The following is a 19,349-nucleotide window of genomic DNA, read 5'->3' as shown; positions in this document are numbered from 1 at the left end:
TGCCTCTGATCTTTCCACACATCTCAGATCCAGCACTGCAACTCCCAACCCAGAATCACAACCTTCTTCACAGGACATCAGCTCCAGCAGAAAAGGACAGCCACAGGCCACTTATTGCTTCCAGCTTCTCACATCTCAGTTGACACCATTCCTTCAGGCCTGCAAGGAAAACACATTGTTACCCTCACACCCACATCAAGAGTAGAAACATAAAGCTCGCCTTGATCCAGAGGCACCACAATCACAACAGCAGAACTCTCACTCCAGACCCATACCTGCAGGAAGACATCCTATCTCCTCCAAGGGGCCACCTAGATACCAGCCCTCTAGCAGATGGTTCACACCCATCTCTCACCTCCTTCATCTGACTGCTGGCAAAAATGCTCACATATTCCAGCCAGCCCTCACCCTGCAACAAGATCAGAAACACTGAGTCCAGCACCATTTCCCCTCAGTGCACTCACCTCAAATGTTCCTCAGAAACTTCTCTTCCAGTAACTTGGAGATGACATCTGGAACAAGTTGCTACATCACCTCCTAGGAATGGTGATGAGGCCATCCTTCTCACCCTTTATCAAGGCTGCAGTCACACCAGCTACACTCCAGTCTTCAGGCACCTCTCCTATAGGAAACAAAGAAAAACTGACAGCTACTTGGCAGTCACCTCTGCCAGCTCCCCAGCACACACACAGACATATACCTTTAAAGCTCAAGCATTTGCTGGCATCCATTTTGCCTAAACACCCTTTGACCATCACCTCTGCAATCAGGAAGTTCTCTTTCAGGATCCAGGGTTCCCAAGGAGCAGGCTCAGCAGCAACCACTGAAACAAAAAAGGCATTTAGCACATCCTATTGCCACAGCCTCCACCTCGTAAAGCAGAGGCCCACACATTCCCTAGTCTTCTTTTTCCAGTTGACAAACTTTTGTTAGCCTTTACCTCCCTCCCAAAGGTGATAGCGAAAAGTCCTTAGCCTTCCTCACCCCAACTCCACCTTCTCCCCTTTGAGTCCCTCTGCAAGTTTCTCATTCACCCCTGCAGGTGTCCTGCCATCCCTGAGCAGTTCCTTAACAATGTGCTGCTCCTGAGAACGGAGAAAGTAGCATTCCAGCATTAACAACTGCTTGCAGGACCCCTTCCTATACTCTAACCCAAGGGATACCTCCAAGTAGGTACTTTAAGATGAGGAAAGTTGGCTCCTCCAAAGTCTAGTATTTCAATCCCACTCACTGCTTTGCATCCTGAACACCAGTCTCACAGGACCACTGCACTTAAGACCACCCTGCTTTCTATGTCCCCAAACAACCCTTATGCAACAGGGAGAGCAAGCTCCAGCAGCACCCCACTTTTCAATGGCTCCATCACCTGTGACAGAAGATTTTGCCTTTGACACCCGGCAAGAACCTCCTGGAATGAGCACACCTAACAGCCTTGCTTTCCTAACAGGTAGCAGGGTGGTACGAGTCTACCATGAGAACTAATGCCCACAGCAGCGAGGCTACTTTCAGCTGTATGCAGAAGGCCTATCAACTTCCTCATCCTGGCCTGTAACCAACACTCCCCCAGTGATGTTACCCACATTTACCTGCACCTCGAGCCTCACATGCTAACGCTCTGCTAGTTCTTCATTCGTCCCTAGGCAGAGCTCAGTACGTTCCCACTCTCTCGCTGCAACGGCAGCTCCACCACCTGGACGGTCTAGGTTTCCTAAAAGAAACAGAGCCATCTTCAACAGCGTTCCAGCCGTGCAAATTGCCCTCACCGGGTCTCCCAAACACTCACGGTTTCCACGAGCTCAAAGCTTCGGGCTGACGAGAGGCTCTAATGCAGTCGCAGGTCAGCCTGCAATATAAGAACACCTGTTCCAGCAACCTTCTGCGTTACTCCTTACTCCCAGCAGCACCGAGCCTACGGGAACACGGCCCCATCGCACTCGCTCCTACTGAAGAGAACATGAAGAACTGAAGCACCCGCTTAAAAATAAAGAAAAACACACAACAAAACCTTGAGGGGGTGGAGGCCGAAAGCACCCCGGGGCTGTGCTAGGACTCGGGGATCAGAGCGACAGCCCCGCTCCGAAAACGCGATAAGAGCCGGGCAGCGACGCTACATCGGCGGCAAACTGCCGGCGGAGCCCGGTGACAGCCCTACGCCGGACCCGAGAGCCCTGCAGCCTCCCACCACAGCGAAGAGACCCTAAAGGCACCCGAGCGCTCGCCCCCTCCACAGTCCCAATACTACCAGAATCGCTTGCCGGTCTGATCCTTACCGCGACGTGTCTCACAGCAGCCTGAAACAAAACCGGCATTAACAAGAACATTAAAGAGAATCCCACTGCAGTATAACTAAAAGCATCCCCTCTTACCGCTTCTCAACCCTAGGACCGGTTAAAAGACGCAACCTGCTCCGTCTCCCGCACAGAACTGCAGGAACTGGCCCGTAGCTGCCAGCAGCCTCCGGAGGAGCTTAAGAGGCTTCGGGGGCAGCCCCGCCCGGGGCTCCCGACGAGGCGCAGCTGGGAGTCGTTGCCTTGTTAGCGCAGCCGGCCTCGTTAGGGCCGGCTCGGGGCTCTGACAGCTAAGCACGTGGTCTCTAAATCTGAATTAGGGAGTTAAACGACGCTTTAAATTACAATTTGTTATGCACTTCTCACCTCATTGAGGTCTCTGCTGACCGACCCATACATCCCCTTAGCCTACTCGTACATTTTAGAATCATAAAATCATAGAATCATTAAGATTGGAAAAGGCCTCTAACATCATCTAGTCCATCGGCACATCACCATCGTGCCCGCCAAACCACGTCCCTCAGTGCTACATCTACATGTTACTGAACACCCTCAGGGGCAGTGATGTCACTACCTCCCTTGGCCGCCTGTTCCAATGCATTATCCCTTTCTGAGAAGACTTTATTCCCTAATATCCAACCTGAACCGCCCTGGAGCAACTTTAGGCTGTCACTTTCTCTCTCCTCAGGAACTTAGAGGCCACCATGCTTACAGCAGCATCCGATAGCACTGACACAGAGGACTACAACTCTTGTCTACTTCAGGAGCGATGCCTCAGATGAGAAATCCTGCATCCACATTTACAGTGCAGTTGTAGAGCCTGACCCTGATCTCCTGCAGTGCACTGCTGGCGCGTTGGACCTTCCTGATCTCCCCCAGGACCAGTTGCTACAAGGGGATGCTGTTTATTTCTCCAAGACGGGTGGAGGGAGACGGTCAATAATTTTGAGATAAAGGAATAGAATGAAGTCCAGCCCCTGTCAAGGAGACTGGGTGCTATGGTGTTACTGGCATTAGCTGGAACAGAAAAAATAATAATAATATGGGAAAAGAATGGATTTGGATGTCTGCAAATCCCAGCACGGCCAGAACAGCCAGAAGAGGGCACTGGGATCTCAAAAGGCTCAGAGCGGCCCAGCCCCACAATCCTTCGGGGGATGGAAAAGTAACGGGGTATACTCCCTCCTGCCACCTCCTATTTTGTTCCGAAATGGATGAACCAGTGGAGCAGCAGTTGTTCATCTTTCAGAATAACACGGTATTGGTTAACACTGGTTAACACTGGCAGCAGTTCCTACCAGCCTTTCAGTGAGCTGGTAAATGATGATATTAGTTCCAAACTATGTTCCAAACTAGTTCTCTGGTGAAGAGAATGCATCAGTGGCAGGAGCTGCCAACTCTATCGACTACCTCTGTGATCGTGCTGCAAGGACTTTGCTTTTGCTAAGCACTAAGTTAATTAAAAACAATTATAACACATTTCTGATGTTAGAGTACACAGACTTCAGAATAAAGCCACATGGTTTTGTTTACTGAAACACCACCGTGATTATAAACAGTGTTTGTTTGTTTGCCTGCTTTCCAAAACTTATCAGATTTGGATGAAAAAGGGGAAAAAAAACATCACAAAATCACACAGATTACTTTCTGCTGGAGCTACAGTTCCTCCATTTCCTTCCTCTAGTCTCTATCCTTAGGTGAGTTAAAGACTTCCCTCACTGTATAACAGCATGTTCCCTGTAAGCACTGCTCAGCAATAACTAAAACAACTAAAATATCCATATGCTATTACCAGCGTTTTGATCAGAAATCCCAAATACTGCATCCTAGAGGCCTCCACAAATACAAATGACTCTATCCCAGGCAAAACTGTGCCACCTGTGACAGCGGATGGGGTACAGTTCTGGCTGCTTGTGGCGTGACAGAAGGCAAAATGCTGATGTAAGAAGGCAGCACTAGAAACAATCTGAAAGATCTGACTGTCTGTCTGAATTGTTTGTTGTATTAGCAGCATGTGAGAAAGAAAGGAGAATTTCTGGCTGTTAGGTGTCACAGTACTTGTGTGGGCGTCTAGCTTCAGTGGGCAGAAGACGCAAAGATCTCGGTGCGGTTTCTCTGTCAAGGTGTCTATGGTATTCACCACCAGCTCTTAGTGAACATCACACAGATTTGCCCTAATTTTAGCACCACTGCCAAACGTGGTGTGTATATGGCAGTGCTGCAGGCTCAGATATGTCAGATAAGGCTATGTGGCCCTTCTCCATGGATGTAATTACACTGCACATGGCTGGGTGGGTCATACAGCACTGTGCTACCAGTGAGGAAAAATGCCACAATGTCCTTGTACACTGACACCTGTCAATGGGGCTTCTTATTTGCAATTTTGGTTTCATTGGGAAGTACGTTTGGAGTAAGACAACTATTCTGGCAGGTTTCTTTCAGTGATTTTTATCTGACGTGGATCGTTGGCTGCGAGTGTGTGACTTGATCTGCCTCTCCCTAGAGCTGACTTCCAGCAGTGCTGCTCTGCTTCCAGGTGGTAAAATGAAATGAAAACAGAATGGTTAAGCTCTGACTGATACGGTCTCTTCATGCCACTTTGATTTTGATCTTTTCCTTTGCAACTAAAAATTGGAAATAATGGAAAGAAGTGAGAGAAGAAGCACATAACAAAAGGAATTTGTCTTCTTTGTTCCTTTCTTATTTATTTATTCATTTCATCCAGGGCACCAGTGGCTGAAAGATTCCCATACATATCAGTGGAAATTGCAATGAAACAAACAAACAAAAAAAAAACAAACTGGCTGAAGCAAGCAATTTAAAAACAATTTAAATTCGTATACCATGGTTAAAAAATGATCCAGAAACTGTATTTCTTTGTATGCTTGCTTTATCTCATCTAAGTTTGCTCTTTACTCCCGATTACTCCTTATTATTAATCAACCAAGCTTTATTTTGGTTCCTTGTAGAAACACCTCAGAAATACCTCCTTGACCCTTGTATAGCCTCACCTTCCAGCAGTACAGTGTGGGTGGGTCAATTATGGTATGAGCCATAATGGCATAAGGATGAATCTAGTTAAGGCATTGAGGCTAAGGCTTGGGGAAACTTGATGCAGACTTAGAAAAACACTTTATGATGTAAAACAAGGGTTCTGACACTCCTTTTCTTCACCCTCACTTAATCTGCAGGTGCTGTCAAGCACACTTGGATGAAATAAGCAATCATAGTTCTTCCTTAAAAGCTGTAGTCTGAGGTTTCGGTGTACTTTGCACCAAAAGGTACAAAGAAAAGGTTGTGGAAGTTCAGCATGCTTTTCAGCAAAAGCTACGTAGAATTTCTGACATTGGATCCTCTCGGCCAGTGTCTGGATGACCTGAGTTCATTAAGAAACCTTTAACCAAGTCATTTGAACTGACAAATCAAATATCCTTCTTGCCAAATCCTTGTGAAATATCAGAGAGGCTGTACAATATGCCTGGTTAGCTTCTTGTTTACATCTTGTTTTGTTGGATCATTTGTGCTATTGAAAACTAACAGAAGACTATGTACTGTACCACTGTGGGGCACGGTGTACCTTTTGTCTTACCACTAACTACAGGGAGACTCATCTGAAATTCACACGGTAGCAGTATATAACCAGATTCTGTCATTATTGATATTGACATTTTTCTGTTGAAAGGTCATGTTTATCACACCTCTCGAGTATGGAAAATGAATCATAGTAGGTGGACTGGTCCATGATAACTTCTCATAAGGTAGGCACTGTCTGCAAAACATGTACGCTTGCCAACTTACTGTCCCAATTCTGGAGTTTCGCTGCCTGCCTTGGGGAAGGGCCTCATCTCATTTAATGCTGACTATGGGAAAGAGATAAGTTTTATTCACAGATGATCAGCAACAGGACCAACACAGTAGTTTACTGCTGAGGTCACCGTACAGATCACGCAACAGGAGATAAGGCCTGAACTTCCTTGCCCTTTCAGAGACCAAGCGAGGATGTAGCAATCTGTTATATGTTCTAAATGACTGAAGAACAGAGCCATGTCACTGGCTTGGTCCTGAGTCATCTGAGTTGTGTTTTGGGTCCTGGGAGTTCAGACACAAATATTTAACCATACCTTTCGTGCTGGTTGCTCAAATGGCATTTCTGAAGTCACCTGAAAAATAATGGCAAGCTCTGTGTATTATCTTGAGTACTGCCTGCAGAGCATGTTACAAGTAGGCATGTTTTGTAAATTGTTGAATGATGAAGTTAACTTTTAACCATAATACCTCTGGTTATGGCAAAGCCTTTATCTTTAAGGCACAAGTTGACATTTTGATTTCCTGCAAGGGGCTAGAAAATCCTACTGAAATTGATAAGATTTTAGCAGTAGAGAAGTACTTCACAGCAGAATAGATATGATGCTTTCAACAGACTAATCTGCTAAATGAGAACGTTCAATGAAGTGATACATGTTAATGTATGGACACAGGAGTCTGAGGGTGGGTGCACAACATCATGACAACAGTCCAGTTAGATCAGGATCCTGTCTAACACTGGCTGAAAATGAGGTTCGAAGGATAGCAGCAATGCAGCCATGGAGGAATTGCTTTTTACTTGCTCTCCATCGTCCAGAGTTTCCTGGAGAAACCCTTGGGCCTCCTACTTAGTATATGGGTCCCATAATATCTGGCCTGCAGTGAAGAAAAATATAATGAGCAAAAAGTTTGTCATAGTTTCCTCTTTCCTGAGCTTGATCTGCCAGAAAGCAAAGGAATGTCTTTCAGAGCAGACGGCAGACTTGCAGGTTATCCAGCAGTGCAGCCGCTTGCTTTAGTGTGTTCCTGCATAGGGGCTGCCCCAAAAGTAGTCAGAGCAGAAGCTGCTGCAGCACACTCCTGACGCACATCTCTTTCCTCACTAAAGCACATCAAACACACAGTTGTGTCTCAGTGTTTGAATCTCTGAAACTGAACTTTTTTTCAAGTTTGTTGTGGTATGTATGGAATTGTTAATCTGTGAAAAAATGATCTTCATTCCTTTGAAATCCATCACATTTCTCATGCCATGCTTGTAGGGATATATTCTGAAGCTGTTTCCTTAGTCGGACAGGATTTTGACGGCTGGATCCTGAAGATTAATTGAAGAAAAACAATGAAAATTGAGGAAAAAGAATAGAAAGTGTAGCATTTCATGTAAGCTATTCCGCTACATTAGCTAGTGATTATTAAGAAAACCATTCATTCTGTCATTACCTGATCAGCATGCCATTAACTTTCATGGATCCAAACAACTTCAGATATTCAGGAATTTTCTTGAAACATCACACATTGAAGGAGAGCACAGGCTGCTACAGGGCTTGGTGCTTCATGCCTAACTTGTGAACTCCCCATGCAAATGCTATGGACAGTTTGGACTGCTACAAAAGATTAGGACAAACGGAGTTTATTTCTCAAGAATCTGCATGCTTGGCCTCAGAACAAAGTCATTATACCATTCAAGAAGTGGAGGTGAAATATCTAAGAAAAAATTGCTTTTCACATCCACAGATCCCTTCACTGCGCACACATGTTGGAGTGGATGACAGGAGTAATCCCATGCATATGAACAACAGCAGCAAACAATCAGCAGCAAGGCTCTAGTATTTTTCTCCATTTTGTGTTCATTTGGAAGCATTAGACCATGATTACTACCATATGAATGATTACCGAAAGACATGCCAGCTGTATGTGCAAAAAAGTCAGAGTAAACAGTAAGTTCATCCCTAGTTTGGTCATTCTAAACTTGAGCAGATTAATAAGTAATTTGCGGTCTCAGCAGGAACAGTGAGGTGATATTGGCTGATTTAATTCATGAGCTTTTGTTCTACAGCATATAAATAACCTCCAGTTGGCAGGTCCCAGATCAGACTCTTCTGACACTTGACATCTCTTCCTCTGCCCACCATGGAGTTCCTGGGTTGGCCCACAATCCTCTTGCTGGCCTGTATCTCATGTCTTCTCATTGCTGCATGGAGAAATACATCGCAAAGAGGGAAGGAGCCTCCTGGTCCCACTCCAATCCCCATCATCGGAAATGTTTTCCAGCTGAACCCACGGAACTTGATGGGAAGCTTTAAGGAGGTAAGACTATCTCTTTCTTTCCTATTTTGTCTTCCTTCAGTAGAACAAAGCTCAGTCCTGACAGCCTCAGCTTAATTCACAGCTTCTGTGTAACTGTTTGCTTTTGATGTATCATGCTACCTATTGGAATTACCATACTGATGACGAGACCTGCACTGGCTTTATGTCTGTACTACAATTTACAATCAATTTCCAGACAAGGAACTGATGCTTTTACCAAATCCACCACAACCCTTTTCTGCCCATCTCCTCACTGCTCTGGCAAGAGTGCCCAGCCCTGTTTTAGGGAGGACCTCGCAACATTTTGTTGCCTCTACTGCATGGCACGTAGGTATAATCCCCTGGGAGGGGCTGTCATGAGTATAATGGATGAATCAAAGGAGTTTGAAGGTGAATGGTGCTGTCTGTTCCCTCCTCTGGATACTGTCATGCATTTGTCAAAAAAAAAAACACAACAACAAAACTTGTGTTGCAGTGCCTGGGAGAGAATAGGTGGAGTAAGTTTGGCTGTGGAGCCTGTTTCTGAGGTTACTGTAATGGGGTGGTGGTAGATGAAGGGAAAGAGCTAAGAAATTAATTGGTTACCAAAAAATTTGAGCAGGGATATTATTCTCCAGGTGAAGACCTGCAAACTTAACTTTCCATGACTGACATCCAGATGTGCCATTCCTTGTGTTCTTCCTTCCCGCAGATCAGCAAGAAGTACGGTCCTATCTTCACAATACATTTAGGCCCCAAAAAGGCTGTGGTGCTGTATGGATACGATATTGTGAAAGAAGCCCTAATTGATAATGGAGAAGCCTTCAGTGGAAGAGGAATACTGCCTCTTTTTGAGAAAGTCTTCAAAGGCAAAGGTACACTCCTGGTAACATTGCCATACATAGATGATCATGTCATTGCTACAGGAATCCTCTGTGAGGGCAGCGGAGGAGTGACTGATCGACTTCAAGTAGTACATTCACACAAAAATTAGGAATAAAGTATTAAAAGCCCAACTCATTACTTGGCCCTAGCAGTAGGTTGACACCCTGGAGAACTGTTTCAGGTCCTAGGCTGGCTTTAGTGAGTTCCTTTCTATTCTCAGCTCCCTTCCCATACGGGACAAAATTTTGTTCACAAAAGGTGCCTCTCAGTTCTGTTATTTTTCCATTTCTGAAAATACTGGCAAAGTCTCTACAGCTCATGAGCCCTCAACTGTATATTCCAGAACACAACACTGACAAGCAAATAGAGCCTGTTCAAGCAAGGCTCACACTCAAGATTAGGCCCTGGGCTCATTCACCACGGCAGCTCCCAGCAGAGCATTTATTCACGTAAATGCTTGTCCCATGGTATTTTCAGTAATGATACCATGCGCGAAGGCGCATCCCTGACCATTTGGGTATTTATCTTAGGCCAGCTGCTAGTGGCCGAGTTGACTTGAGTACCAGTGGTCCCTTTTATTGACAGCCCAGCGTCATTTATCTTATTCAGGAAATAAAGATCAGATGAATGAGTTTGTCATCTCCATAACAGCAGGGAAGCTAGAGTTTGGGGCATAAAGCAATTGTGGTAGATACCTCTTCCAGAATGGGAGTGGGGGGCAGAAAATTTACTTCCTCGTGGAATTTCTGTTGTTCCTTCTTGTGACAGGCATTGCAACCAGCAATGGGGAGACATGGAGGCAACTGCGACGATTTGCCCTCACCACACTGCGTGATTTTGGAATGGGGAAGAAGGGCATTGAGGAGCGAATCCAGGAGGAAGCTCATTTTCTGGTGGAGAGGATCAGGAATGCACACGGTAGGACGTTGATGTGTGTCTGCTGGGAAACCTTGCATATATGCAATGAGAGCATAAGAAAATTCAGTCTGGATTCAGAGATCAAAATCCCTGCTACTAATCTGAGAAAATGTGCTCATCTGTTTTGCTCTTTTAATTTCACTGATTCTGCATTCTGTATGCCTTGCTGTAAGCCTCTGTCACTTTGTTATGCTACGTGCTACGTTCTGTGTTTTACTGTGTACTGAAAGGCTTCACTGAAAAGTCAGAAGCATTTTTACTCTTATTCCTAAGAATACATATATAGGACTACTAACCTTTTAGACTTACTTAGACTGAGCATTACTAAGCTTACCACTTTTGACAGAATATCTGACGAGGTTTTGCTGGTGAGGAGTCATGAGCAAGGCAGAGAAGGGCTGGCTCCAGTGCTGCATGCAAGAGGCTGATCCTTAATGTTACCATTTTCTCTTCGCTCTTTTTTCCTTTTGTATTTTATACCTTCCAGTCTTGATGGTATTCATCTTCCATACTTGAGATATACTATACCGCGCTCCCCAGGTTCAACCTTCCTGACTTTCACGGATCTAATCTCACTTTTTCTCACACTCCCACAGTTATTTACTTAGAAGATTCTGTAGCTGTGCTGGTTAAAACTCTACTTTTGATCAGGGGTATCTGAAGTTTCATTGGGTTTTGATGGGATTCTTCAGGCAGTCTCTAATAAACAGTCTGTCCTGCTGCAAGACATGTTTGTCAGATGAAGAAGAAACACGTCACAGAAAGAACTGAACAGAACAGGGACTAAAACAATCCATTCAGGATAATCAATTAATTACAAGTAAAGAAGTAAAGACTGGATAAGCCTCTCACTATCTTCTTAAAGGACTACAAAAATCTGGGTCCCAAGTGAACTCAAAAGTTCCTCAGAGGCATCAGGGAGGAGATGATGACTAAAGTACTGAAAGCAAGTTACCTTTTCTTTGTTGTCCTTGTTGCAGAGAAACCTTTCAACCCTGGCAAGTTCTTAGTCCATTCTGTTTCCAACATCATCTGCTCCATTGTATTTGGAGATCGGTTTGACTATGAGGACAAGAAATTTCTGAATTTAATTGAGATGCTGGAAGAAAATAACAAGTATCAGAACAGAATACAAACACAGGTTTGTGTGGTTTCATTGCATTAACAAACGCATTAATAGATCAACTTATTAAAATTATATACACTCATGTTACTTATTATTGGTATGATTTTTCATTTTATGGACATCTCGTTGTATGTCCAAAGCAGAAGAGCATTTGTAAAGCAGTTCAATTGAAGTCTCTCCATCAGTATGGTGAAACCATGATTGAAAAGAGAGTTTAATCCTCCTTGTAGCAGCAGTGAGGGGGCAAATTTATTGCAAGCACATCAACCAAAATAAACATTTCCCTCCATTTATCATTACAGCTCTACAATTTCTTCCCCACCATCATGGATTCTCTACCAGGGCCCCATAAAACAATAATTAAAAACACTGAAAATGTTGATGCCTTCATTTCTGAAATCGTAAGAACACACCAGGAATCTTTTGATCCCAGCTGTCCTCGAGATTTTATTGATGCTTTTATCAACAAAATGCAACAGGTAACATAAGAGCAGAGAGATCTCCTTGGATGTTATGCAAACCACTGTCTGAATCCTTGCATCATCTCCCAGTTGTAGCAGCACACTGGGCTTTTGCACACACAGAGGGAAATCTGTTTTTCTTAACACCTTCATTCTCTCCTCTCCGTTTTCCTCTGAAAGACTTATAAGCACAGCACTAACTGTGGCATACAGCACTAACCAAAGTTAGGAAAAGCTGTTGACCAACGTCACTGATGTAATTCAATACTCTTCCCATATTATCCCAAATGCCACTATAAGAACAGATTATGTTACTGTTATTCCTGATCTTCTGAGAAGGGTACGTCTAAACACACACGACATATAAGCACAAGACCTCCTATGTAGGAAAGTTTCTCATCGATTTCACTCAAAGAATTCTGCCAATTTTTCCTCCAGGAGAAAGGGAACTCGCATTTCACTGTGGAGTCCTTGACCAGAACCACCATAGATTTGTTCCTTGCGGGAACAGGAACAACCAGCACCACACTGAGATATGCATTTCTGATTCTCCTGAAACACCCAGAGGTTGAAGGTAAGAGGAAAGGGAATATTTCCTTGAAGCCATAGCTTAAAATACATCTTCTAAGTGGACAATTTGTGTCACTACCACTGGTAGAAACAGTCCCTAATAGCAGCAATGTCCATCAGTCTTAGCTTTACTTCCAGGAGAGAGACATCAGTACCAAGTATAGTCATAAATTCTTAGGATCGGGGGGTGCAAAGCAAGATTTGCTGCAACTGTGAGGAAAGGTTTGGGGAAACATCCATTCAATTCACTTATTCCCTAACAGAGAAAATTCACAAGGAGATTGACCGTGTGGTTGGCCGGGATCGAAGCCCCTGCATGGCAGACAGGAGCCAGTTGCCATACACGGATGCTGTCGTCCACGAAATCCAGAGATTCATTGATTTCCTTCCTCTTAATGTTCCACATGCTGTGACCAAGGACACCATGCTCAGAGACTATTTCATTCCCAAGGTCTGTTGCTGGGAACACCCATAATCTCTTGCTGTGCTGTGCTATATTATTTATGCTTTGCTCCAGTTTGAAACACACTGGGATGCTGTTAAGAATTGAAATAATTTGATTTGGGAGAGGATCAGGTCCTTTTGAGGTGCCACTATGCATTAGGTTGGAAGATGTATCCTTCCTTTTAAGAACCAGTCATTTCCTACCTCTTGTCTGAAATACAAGTAAATGTTAGTGAAAGAGCTGCATCTACGTGGAAAGGTAGCAAGCTGGCTCATAGATATGAATGGGAGCTGTGAAAAAAAACATACCTGTTTCTCTAACTGCTCTAAATGACCCCCAAGTCTGCACTGCTCACCAATTTTGCAGTTCTACCAGAATTTCTCATGCCATTTCAATATGGCTAATTCTAAATTGCAGTGGAAGATAATGAGACCACACAGCAGTTAAATCAAAGGGGCTGCTCATGTACTCAGCTCTGGGAACTGCTCAGTGGGGCTTTACTTTGCCATATCTCCACTTCAGCTTCATTCTCTATACACTAATCCAGGACACCATGGTATTCCCTTTGCTGTCTCCCATCCTGCAAGACTGCAAGGAATTCCCAAATCCAGAAAAATTTGACCCAGGACATTTCCTAAATGCAAACGGTACCTTCAGAAAGAGTGACTACTTCATGCCATTCTCTACAGGTACAGTCATCTTTCTGTGTCAGGTCCTAGATTATCCTCTCCTAGAAGCTCTTCTGAGATTTCAGTGGCTCTGCCACCACGGTCTGAACAGTGATATCTGGAGACCTGCTGGTCAGTTCTGGGCAGCTCTATCCCATGTACTACAGTTTCAGTTTACCTCCTCTTCTTAACAAGTACCAGAGCTACTCCAATGCATCCTCCAACAAAAGATTAATGAAGTGGGACTTGTAGCCATGTCAGTTCTCTCTCCAAACTAGCCATAAACCAACAATAAAACAGGAAAAACTGAAGCCTTCAAATTACATTGGCCCACCCAGTACTCTCACACTGTTATGAACGCAGAGACCTCAGTTTAATTCAGTTCACTTCCCCAGAAGGATGCAGTGCTGCCCACCCATTCTGAGAAGCCAGAGCTTCCAGGGCAGAGGGGTTAAAACAAGTTGCCAGCAAAAGTACTCCACCATCACCTCCTTTTCTTCTTCTTTCCTTGCAGGAAAACGCATCTGTGCAGGAGAAGGTCTGGCCCGGATGGAGATATTCCTGTTTTTAACATCCATCCTGCAGAACTTCACTCTGAAGCCTGTTGTAGATCGCAAGGACATTGACACTACTCCAGTAATGACCTCTCTGGCAAATATGCCCCGACCTTATGAGGTGTCATTTATTCCACGTTAGCCAAGTGAAGGCAGCTCCCACTTCCCAAATTAGAATGACAGTCTTCTTGAATGACTGTCATTGCCCAGCGTGACGAGACTGAAACACTCAGATCATTTGCTAGATTCTTTATGGACAGAAAACTTCTGCTTTTCTTTGCGAACACAGAAGGACGTGCTGTAGTGGAAAGTCACTTTCCACAAAGCTTAGGCTGTCACACACTCTCTAAAACAGGTTCATATCTCAACTGTTTCTTTGCACTCATTTATAAAGAAATGCATTGCAGCTTTAAGACATGATCTAGAAATCCTCCAGTCTCACTAACAACATGGGAGATGGCTGGACTGAACTTACTGGACCTATCAGAATTAAAATTGCATTACAGCGCTGCTCATTGATAAAAAAAGAGAGTGAAATAATTGTGGGATCTCTGTGATGCCTTCTGGAAGACGAAGGGCAGCTTGAATCTTCCCATTACTTCTATGAAATACGTGAAAATTGCTATAAAAATTTTACAAACTTCAGGTAAACAGTTTCTATGAGCTGCCAAAGACAGATGTATGGATATAGGACTGGAATTTCCCAGATTGATCATGTTCCCTGCAGGATATAGCTTACTGTGACTGCAGTGACAACAGAGCTGAATCCATGCTATGTGAAATAATACAGCACTTGAAATGTCACCACAGTGGAATAAACTGTGTAGGTAAGCAGCAAAGTGTTCATTTCTTTCTCTGTATTAATAGTCTTGATACACCATGAGTTATTTGGTGGTACAAAAAGTTTAAAGCAAAAAATATTACAGATTGGCAGAAATACAAATGAAAGGAAATGCATGAAATTATAATCTACATTATCAGTATTTATAACCTGCACTGCTACAAGTCTTAATGTAAGAAAGAAAGAAACAAACCAATTTCTCCATGCAGCCATACTGCTCTTTCTCTGAGCCTGCTCACTCTCAGTGTTGCCAAGGCTCTTGCTTGTGGTGGTATTTTACACAGGATATTGCATGCTTATCTGCAGAACTGAGGCAGGGCTACATGACTTTCATGGCAGAACTGACACAAATTCCTGTCACATAGCAGCACAAAGAGTGACTTTCAAGCTTGATTAATTCATTCTTTGCCCTGTTGCTATTAATTCCCAGATACATCTTGCAGAACATAAGAATGTCTGTAAGCTTAAAAAGTTTCTAGGGCACTGTTAAAGCATCTATGGAAACGTCAGTTAGTTGGGCAAGTGGTAATGAGGAACAGAACCATCAAGTTTCAGGCCCACTAAAGACGTCCCAAATGAGGAACTCAATGAAACAATCCAGGAGAAAAAACAAAGAAACAAACAAAGCCACTTGAGCTGTTCCCCTCTAGCAGGGCAGCAGCACTTGCCTGAGACACCATTACAAATTAATATGACATAAATCGGTAAATGGCAGCTGTATTCCAGCATGACTGAGACTCTCCAAAGTCGGGCACCTGAGCATAACAAACACAGAGACAGAAGCAAAAGACAAAACCATAGTCTCTGTCACTATCAAAAGAGGATTTAAGGAAAGCAAAGACACTACAAAATCACTGCTGTAGACACTTTACAGCATCTCAGGAGATCCAAGGCAAGGCAAAAGCAAAGGAGAGTCTGTGATCTAAAGGAAACACAGTTTAAGTCCTTGCAGAAAAAGATAGGAACAACTCACTTGCCTTAAAACCACCGTTTCTATCCAAGAAATGCTCTTGCATGAATTGATCTGGATCTGGATTTGTTTCACTGCAGGGAATACAGCAGCATCCTAAGTAGTAAACATTGAGAATGGGTACCCAAGTAGCTGAAGACAAAGTTGTCAAAGCCTAGCCATGAAGTCTGCATTTGACTTATCTAATTTCTTCAGATGTAACCTGTTAATTGAGGGAACCTCTGTTCCCTACTGCTATATGGCCTTCACTCCTCCATCACAGGGCATACTCAGCTTCCTGAGATTAATCATAGAATGGCCAGGGTTGAAAAGAACCATAATAATCTTCTCGTTTCAACCTCCTTCCTACGCGTTGGGTCACTAACAACTAGACCAGGCTGCCCAGAGCCAGAAATCTTAACAACAAAAGAGACATCTTAATAACAAACATAAAGACTTCTAGCACAGCTCATGCCCTGCATTACAGGGTGAAGGCTTACACCTTATTCTGTGAATGACCTGTCAAATGACTTTGTATATGACAGCTTTCTTAAATTCCCTATTGGTGACAACTCACAGCTCAGTTTATTATAACCTTAATTAAGGCTCTGTGTATTAAGACAAACATCACTGACTGTCAGCAGATGGCTTTCACCAGATTTTGTATCCATTGCTTTGCTTACTGGACATGGCACCAACATCTCGTCCACCCATGTTAATTAAATACATACATACATCTTGTATTCACTTTCAAGAAAAACTGCATGTACTGCTTTGAGCCACGTGAAGTAGTTTCCATCAGAAGGCTTCTCAAGCTCTGTTCTTTTGGGACCCTAATTAAACCCACTGATTTGCTGCAAATTCTGGAATAGTTCCTTCTGTGCCCCTTCCAGCAGACAAACTTCAAGGCCCAAACACATTCACTCACAGAAATTACACAACTGATTTTACAGAGGAGATACAGTCCAAGCTGAATATCTTTGGTTGTAGCACAGGGGAAATTCAGAGGCACAAACGAGTACAATTGCTGAACCTCCTGTCTGACAGAGTCTGTGTCATGTACTTGGTTTCAATCAGCTGAACACAGCCTTTATGAGATATTACACGGTCAGTTGGTGAACTGGTCCATGATAACTTCTCATAAGGTAGGCACTGTTTGCAAAGCATGTACACTTGCCAAATTACTATCCCTATTCTGGAGTTTTTTGCCTGCCTTGGGGAAGGGCCTCATCTCATTTAATGCTGACTATGGGAAAGAGATAAGTTTTATTCACAGATGATCAGCAACAGGACCAACACAGTAGTTTACTGCTGAGGTCACTGTACAGATCACACAACAGGAGATAAGGCCTGAACTTCCTTGCCCTTTCAGAGACCAAGCGAGGATGTAGCAATCTGTTATATGTTCTAAATGACTGAAGAACAGAGTCATATCACTGGCTTGGCCCTGAGTCATCTGAGTTGTGTTTTGGGTCCTGGGAGTTCAGACACAAATATTTAACCATACCTTTCATGCTGGCTGCTCAAATGGCATTTCTGAAGTCACCTGAAAAATAATGGCAAGCTCTGTGTATTATCTTGAGTACTGCCTGCATAGCGTGTTACAAGAAGGGATGTTCTGTAAATTGTTGAATCCTGAATGTATCACTGAATCTTAATACCTCTGGTTATGACAAAACCTTTGTCTCTGAGGCAGGAGCTGGCACTGTGATTTCCTGCAAGGGGCCAGAAAATCCTACTGAAATTGATAAGATTTTAGCAGTAGAGAAGTACTTCACAGCACAATTGATATGATGCTTTCAGTAGGCAATCTGCTAAATGAGAACGTTCAATGAAGTGATACATGTTAATGTATGGACACAGGAGCCTGAGGGTGGGTGCACAACATCATGACAACAGTCCAGTTAGATCAGGATTCTGTCTAACACTGGCTGAAAATGAGGTCCGAAGGATAGCAGCAATGCAGCCATGGAGGAATTGCTTTTTACTTGCTCTCCTTTGTCCAGAGTTTCCTGGTCATTTTTTGAGTACTCTCAAAGGAATTTCTGCCATGACTTTGCCTGATTACTCTTGAACACATATGAACTTATCACCTGCATCCTAGCCAGCGGCATTCTGCAGCTTATGATCTGTGAAGAACTGTGTTCCTTTGTCCATATAAAATTTGCCTGTCGCTGTTGTAGCATTTTCTGACACCATGAAGGTCACAAAGAAGATGGAAGCCGGCCAGGGGGCATGCTTCTGCTAACGTGATGCTGGCTGTTGGTTGGGGGGGGAGGAGACCTTGTGCTGTTGATGGCTGTTGGCCAGCAGGCAGTTGTAATATTGTTGTATGTCAGCCAGCAAGAGAAGAGTAATAGCATTTTGCCTGTACATACTGTTATTATTGTACTTTTTATTCCATTTTCGTCTTCTGTCTCAGTAAATAGTTGTGATCTCAACCTACAAGTCCTGTTCCATTCTCTGTTCCCTCCCTCATTCCACCTGGGGGCAAGGAGAGAACATCTGAGTCATGCATGATGGGATAAACTACAACAGCTTGTTTACATTTTAGGATATTCTTGGGCCTCTTCTAATGTGGTCTAGTGTCCCATTTAATATCCAATTTCCTCTTCCACGTGCTTGATCTCCCAGAAAACAAAATAATGCCTTCCAGAGCAGCTGGCAAACTTGCAGATTCACCACCAGTACAGTCCCTGTCTTTTATGTGCCCCTGCGTAGGGGCTGCCCCAAAAGCAGACGGAGCAGGAGCTGCTGCAGCACACTCCTGCCACAGATCACTTTCCTCACTAAAGCACATCAAACACACAGTTGGGTCTCAGCATTTGAAACGGAATCTTTTTTCAGTTTTGTTGTGTTATGTATGGAATTGTGTAAGGGTTAATCTATGTAAAATTATCCTTAGATTCTTTTAAATCCATCACATTTCTCATGCCATGATTGGCTTGGAGGGATATATTCTGAAGTTGTAAATATTTGTACCTGAATAGTTTACTGGGCAAGATTTTGAAATCTTGATCCTGAAGATTAATTGAAAAAAACAAACTCTGAACATTGTTTGCTTCTATGTACATGAGAGGAAGAGGAGTGGGAAACGTAGCATCTCATGTAAGCTTTTCTGTTATATTAAATAACTACTGTTAATAAAATCATTCATTCTTTCATTCCCTGATCAGAAATGCCATTAGGTTTCATGGATTTTCACGTTTTCTCTGGATTCTCAATTAGTTCCTAGAAATGCCACATAGAGAAGGAGACCAGACATAGCTGCAGGGTTCTGTACTATGAGGATACCTTGTCAACTCCAGGATGTGAGTAAAAGTCAATCTCTGTAATATGGCTCTTAGATCCATTGAAATCCGCAGCAATCTCCATGGCATGACTGGTTTGTGCAGGACTGTCTTTTGTGGATAACTTGTCAACTGCTTATGGAAAAGCTTTTGACCAAGTGGATAACTTAGAAGAGATCAGGGCTAATGGAGTTATTTCTCAGAAATCTGCATGAGTGGACTGGGTACGATGTCATTATTCCATTCCAGAAATGGAGGTGAAATGAA

The 19,349-nt window shown here is 43.5% G+C and overlaps 1 protein-coding gene and 1 long non-coding RNA gene across 11 annotated transcripts; one reads left to right on the top strand and one right to left on the bottom strand.

Moving 5' to 3' along the window:
- On the bottom strand, window positions 1–11,270 carry LOC107315861 (uncharacterized). 9 transcript variants are annotated; one of them, XR_014948675.1, is made up of 9 exons: window positions 11,134–11,259; window positions 7,530–10,897; window positions 2,403–7,404; window positions 1,784–2,291; window positions 1,587–1,708; window positions 941–1,085; window positions 701–823; window positions 276–622; window positions 1–159 (listed from the first exon to the last, which is right to left on the bottom strand). It is a non-coding gene; the product is annotated as an uncharacterized LOC107315861 (long non-coding RNA). The 9 variants fall into 9 exon arrangements; XR_014948677.1 differs by lacking the exon at window positions 941–1,085 and having other exon boundaries at window positions 276–409; window positions 569–622; XR_014948670.1 differs by lacking the exon at window positions 941–1,085 and having other exon boundaries at window positions 1,784–1,843; window positions 2,243–2,291.
- Window positions 8,220–14,841, top strand: LOC107315860 (cytochrome P450 2H1). 2 transcript variants are annotated; one of them, XM_085554523.1, is made up of 9 exons: window positions 8,220–8,396; window positions 9,088–9,250; window positions 10,029–10,178; window positions 11,159–11,319; window positions 11,607–11,783; window positions 12,204–12,339; window positions 12,599–12,786; window positions 13,328–13,469; window positions 13,963–14,841. In XM_085554523.1, exons 1-9 carry the CDS (start codon window positions 8,220–8,222, stop codon window positions 14,142–14,144), a joined length of 1,476 nt encoding a protein of 491 aa, XP_085410649.1. In that variant the 3' UTR covers window positions 14,145–14,841. The 2 variants fall into 2 exon arrangements, with proteins under 2 accessions (XP_085410649.1, XP_085410650.1); XM_085554524.1 differs by lacking the exon at window positions 13,328–13,469.
- The last annotated feature ends 4,508 nt before the right edge of the window (window positions 14,842–19,349 follow it).

Source organism: Coturnix japonica, chromosome 8 (genome assembly GCF_054131305.1).
Source record: "Coturnix japonica strain WE chromosome 8, WE-NBRP24, whole genome shotgun sequence".
Classification (NCBI taxonomy): domain Eukaryota; kingdom Metazoa; phylum Chordata; class Aves; order Galliformes; family Phasianidae; genus Coturnix; species Coturnix japonica.
The sequence above is the reverse complement of the archived record's forward strand: the minus strand, read 5'-3'. Positions and strand labels throughout refer to the sequence as shown.

Bases quoted from the DNA above. Each gene is read 5' to 3' on its own strand.
- LOC107315860 (XM_085554523.1), top strand. From the start codon at position 8,220: ATGGAGTTCCTGGGTTGGCCCACAATCCTCTTGCTGGCCTGTATCTCA. The intron at 12,340-12,598 runs GTAAGAGGAAAG...ATTCCCTAACAG, and splicing joins GAAACACCCAGAGGTTGAAG to AGAAAATTCACAAGGAGATT. The intron at 12,787-13,327 runs GTCTGTTGCTGG...ACACTAATCCAG, and splicing joins GAGACTATTTCATTCCCAAG to GACACCATGGTATTCCCTTT.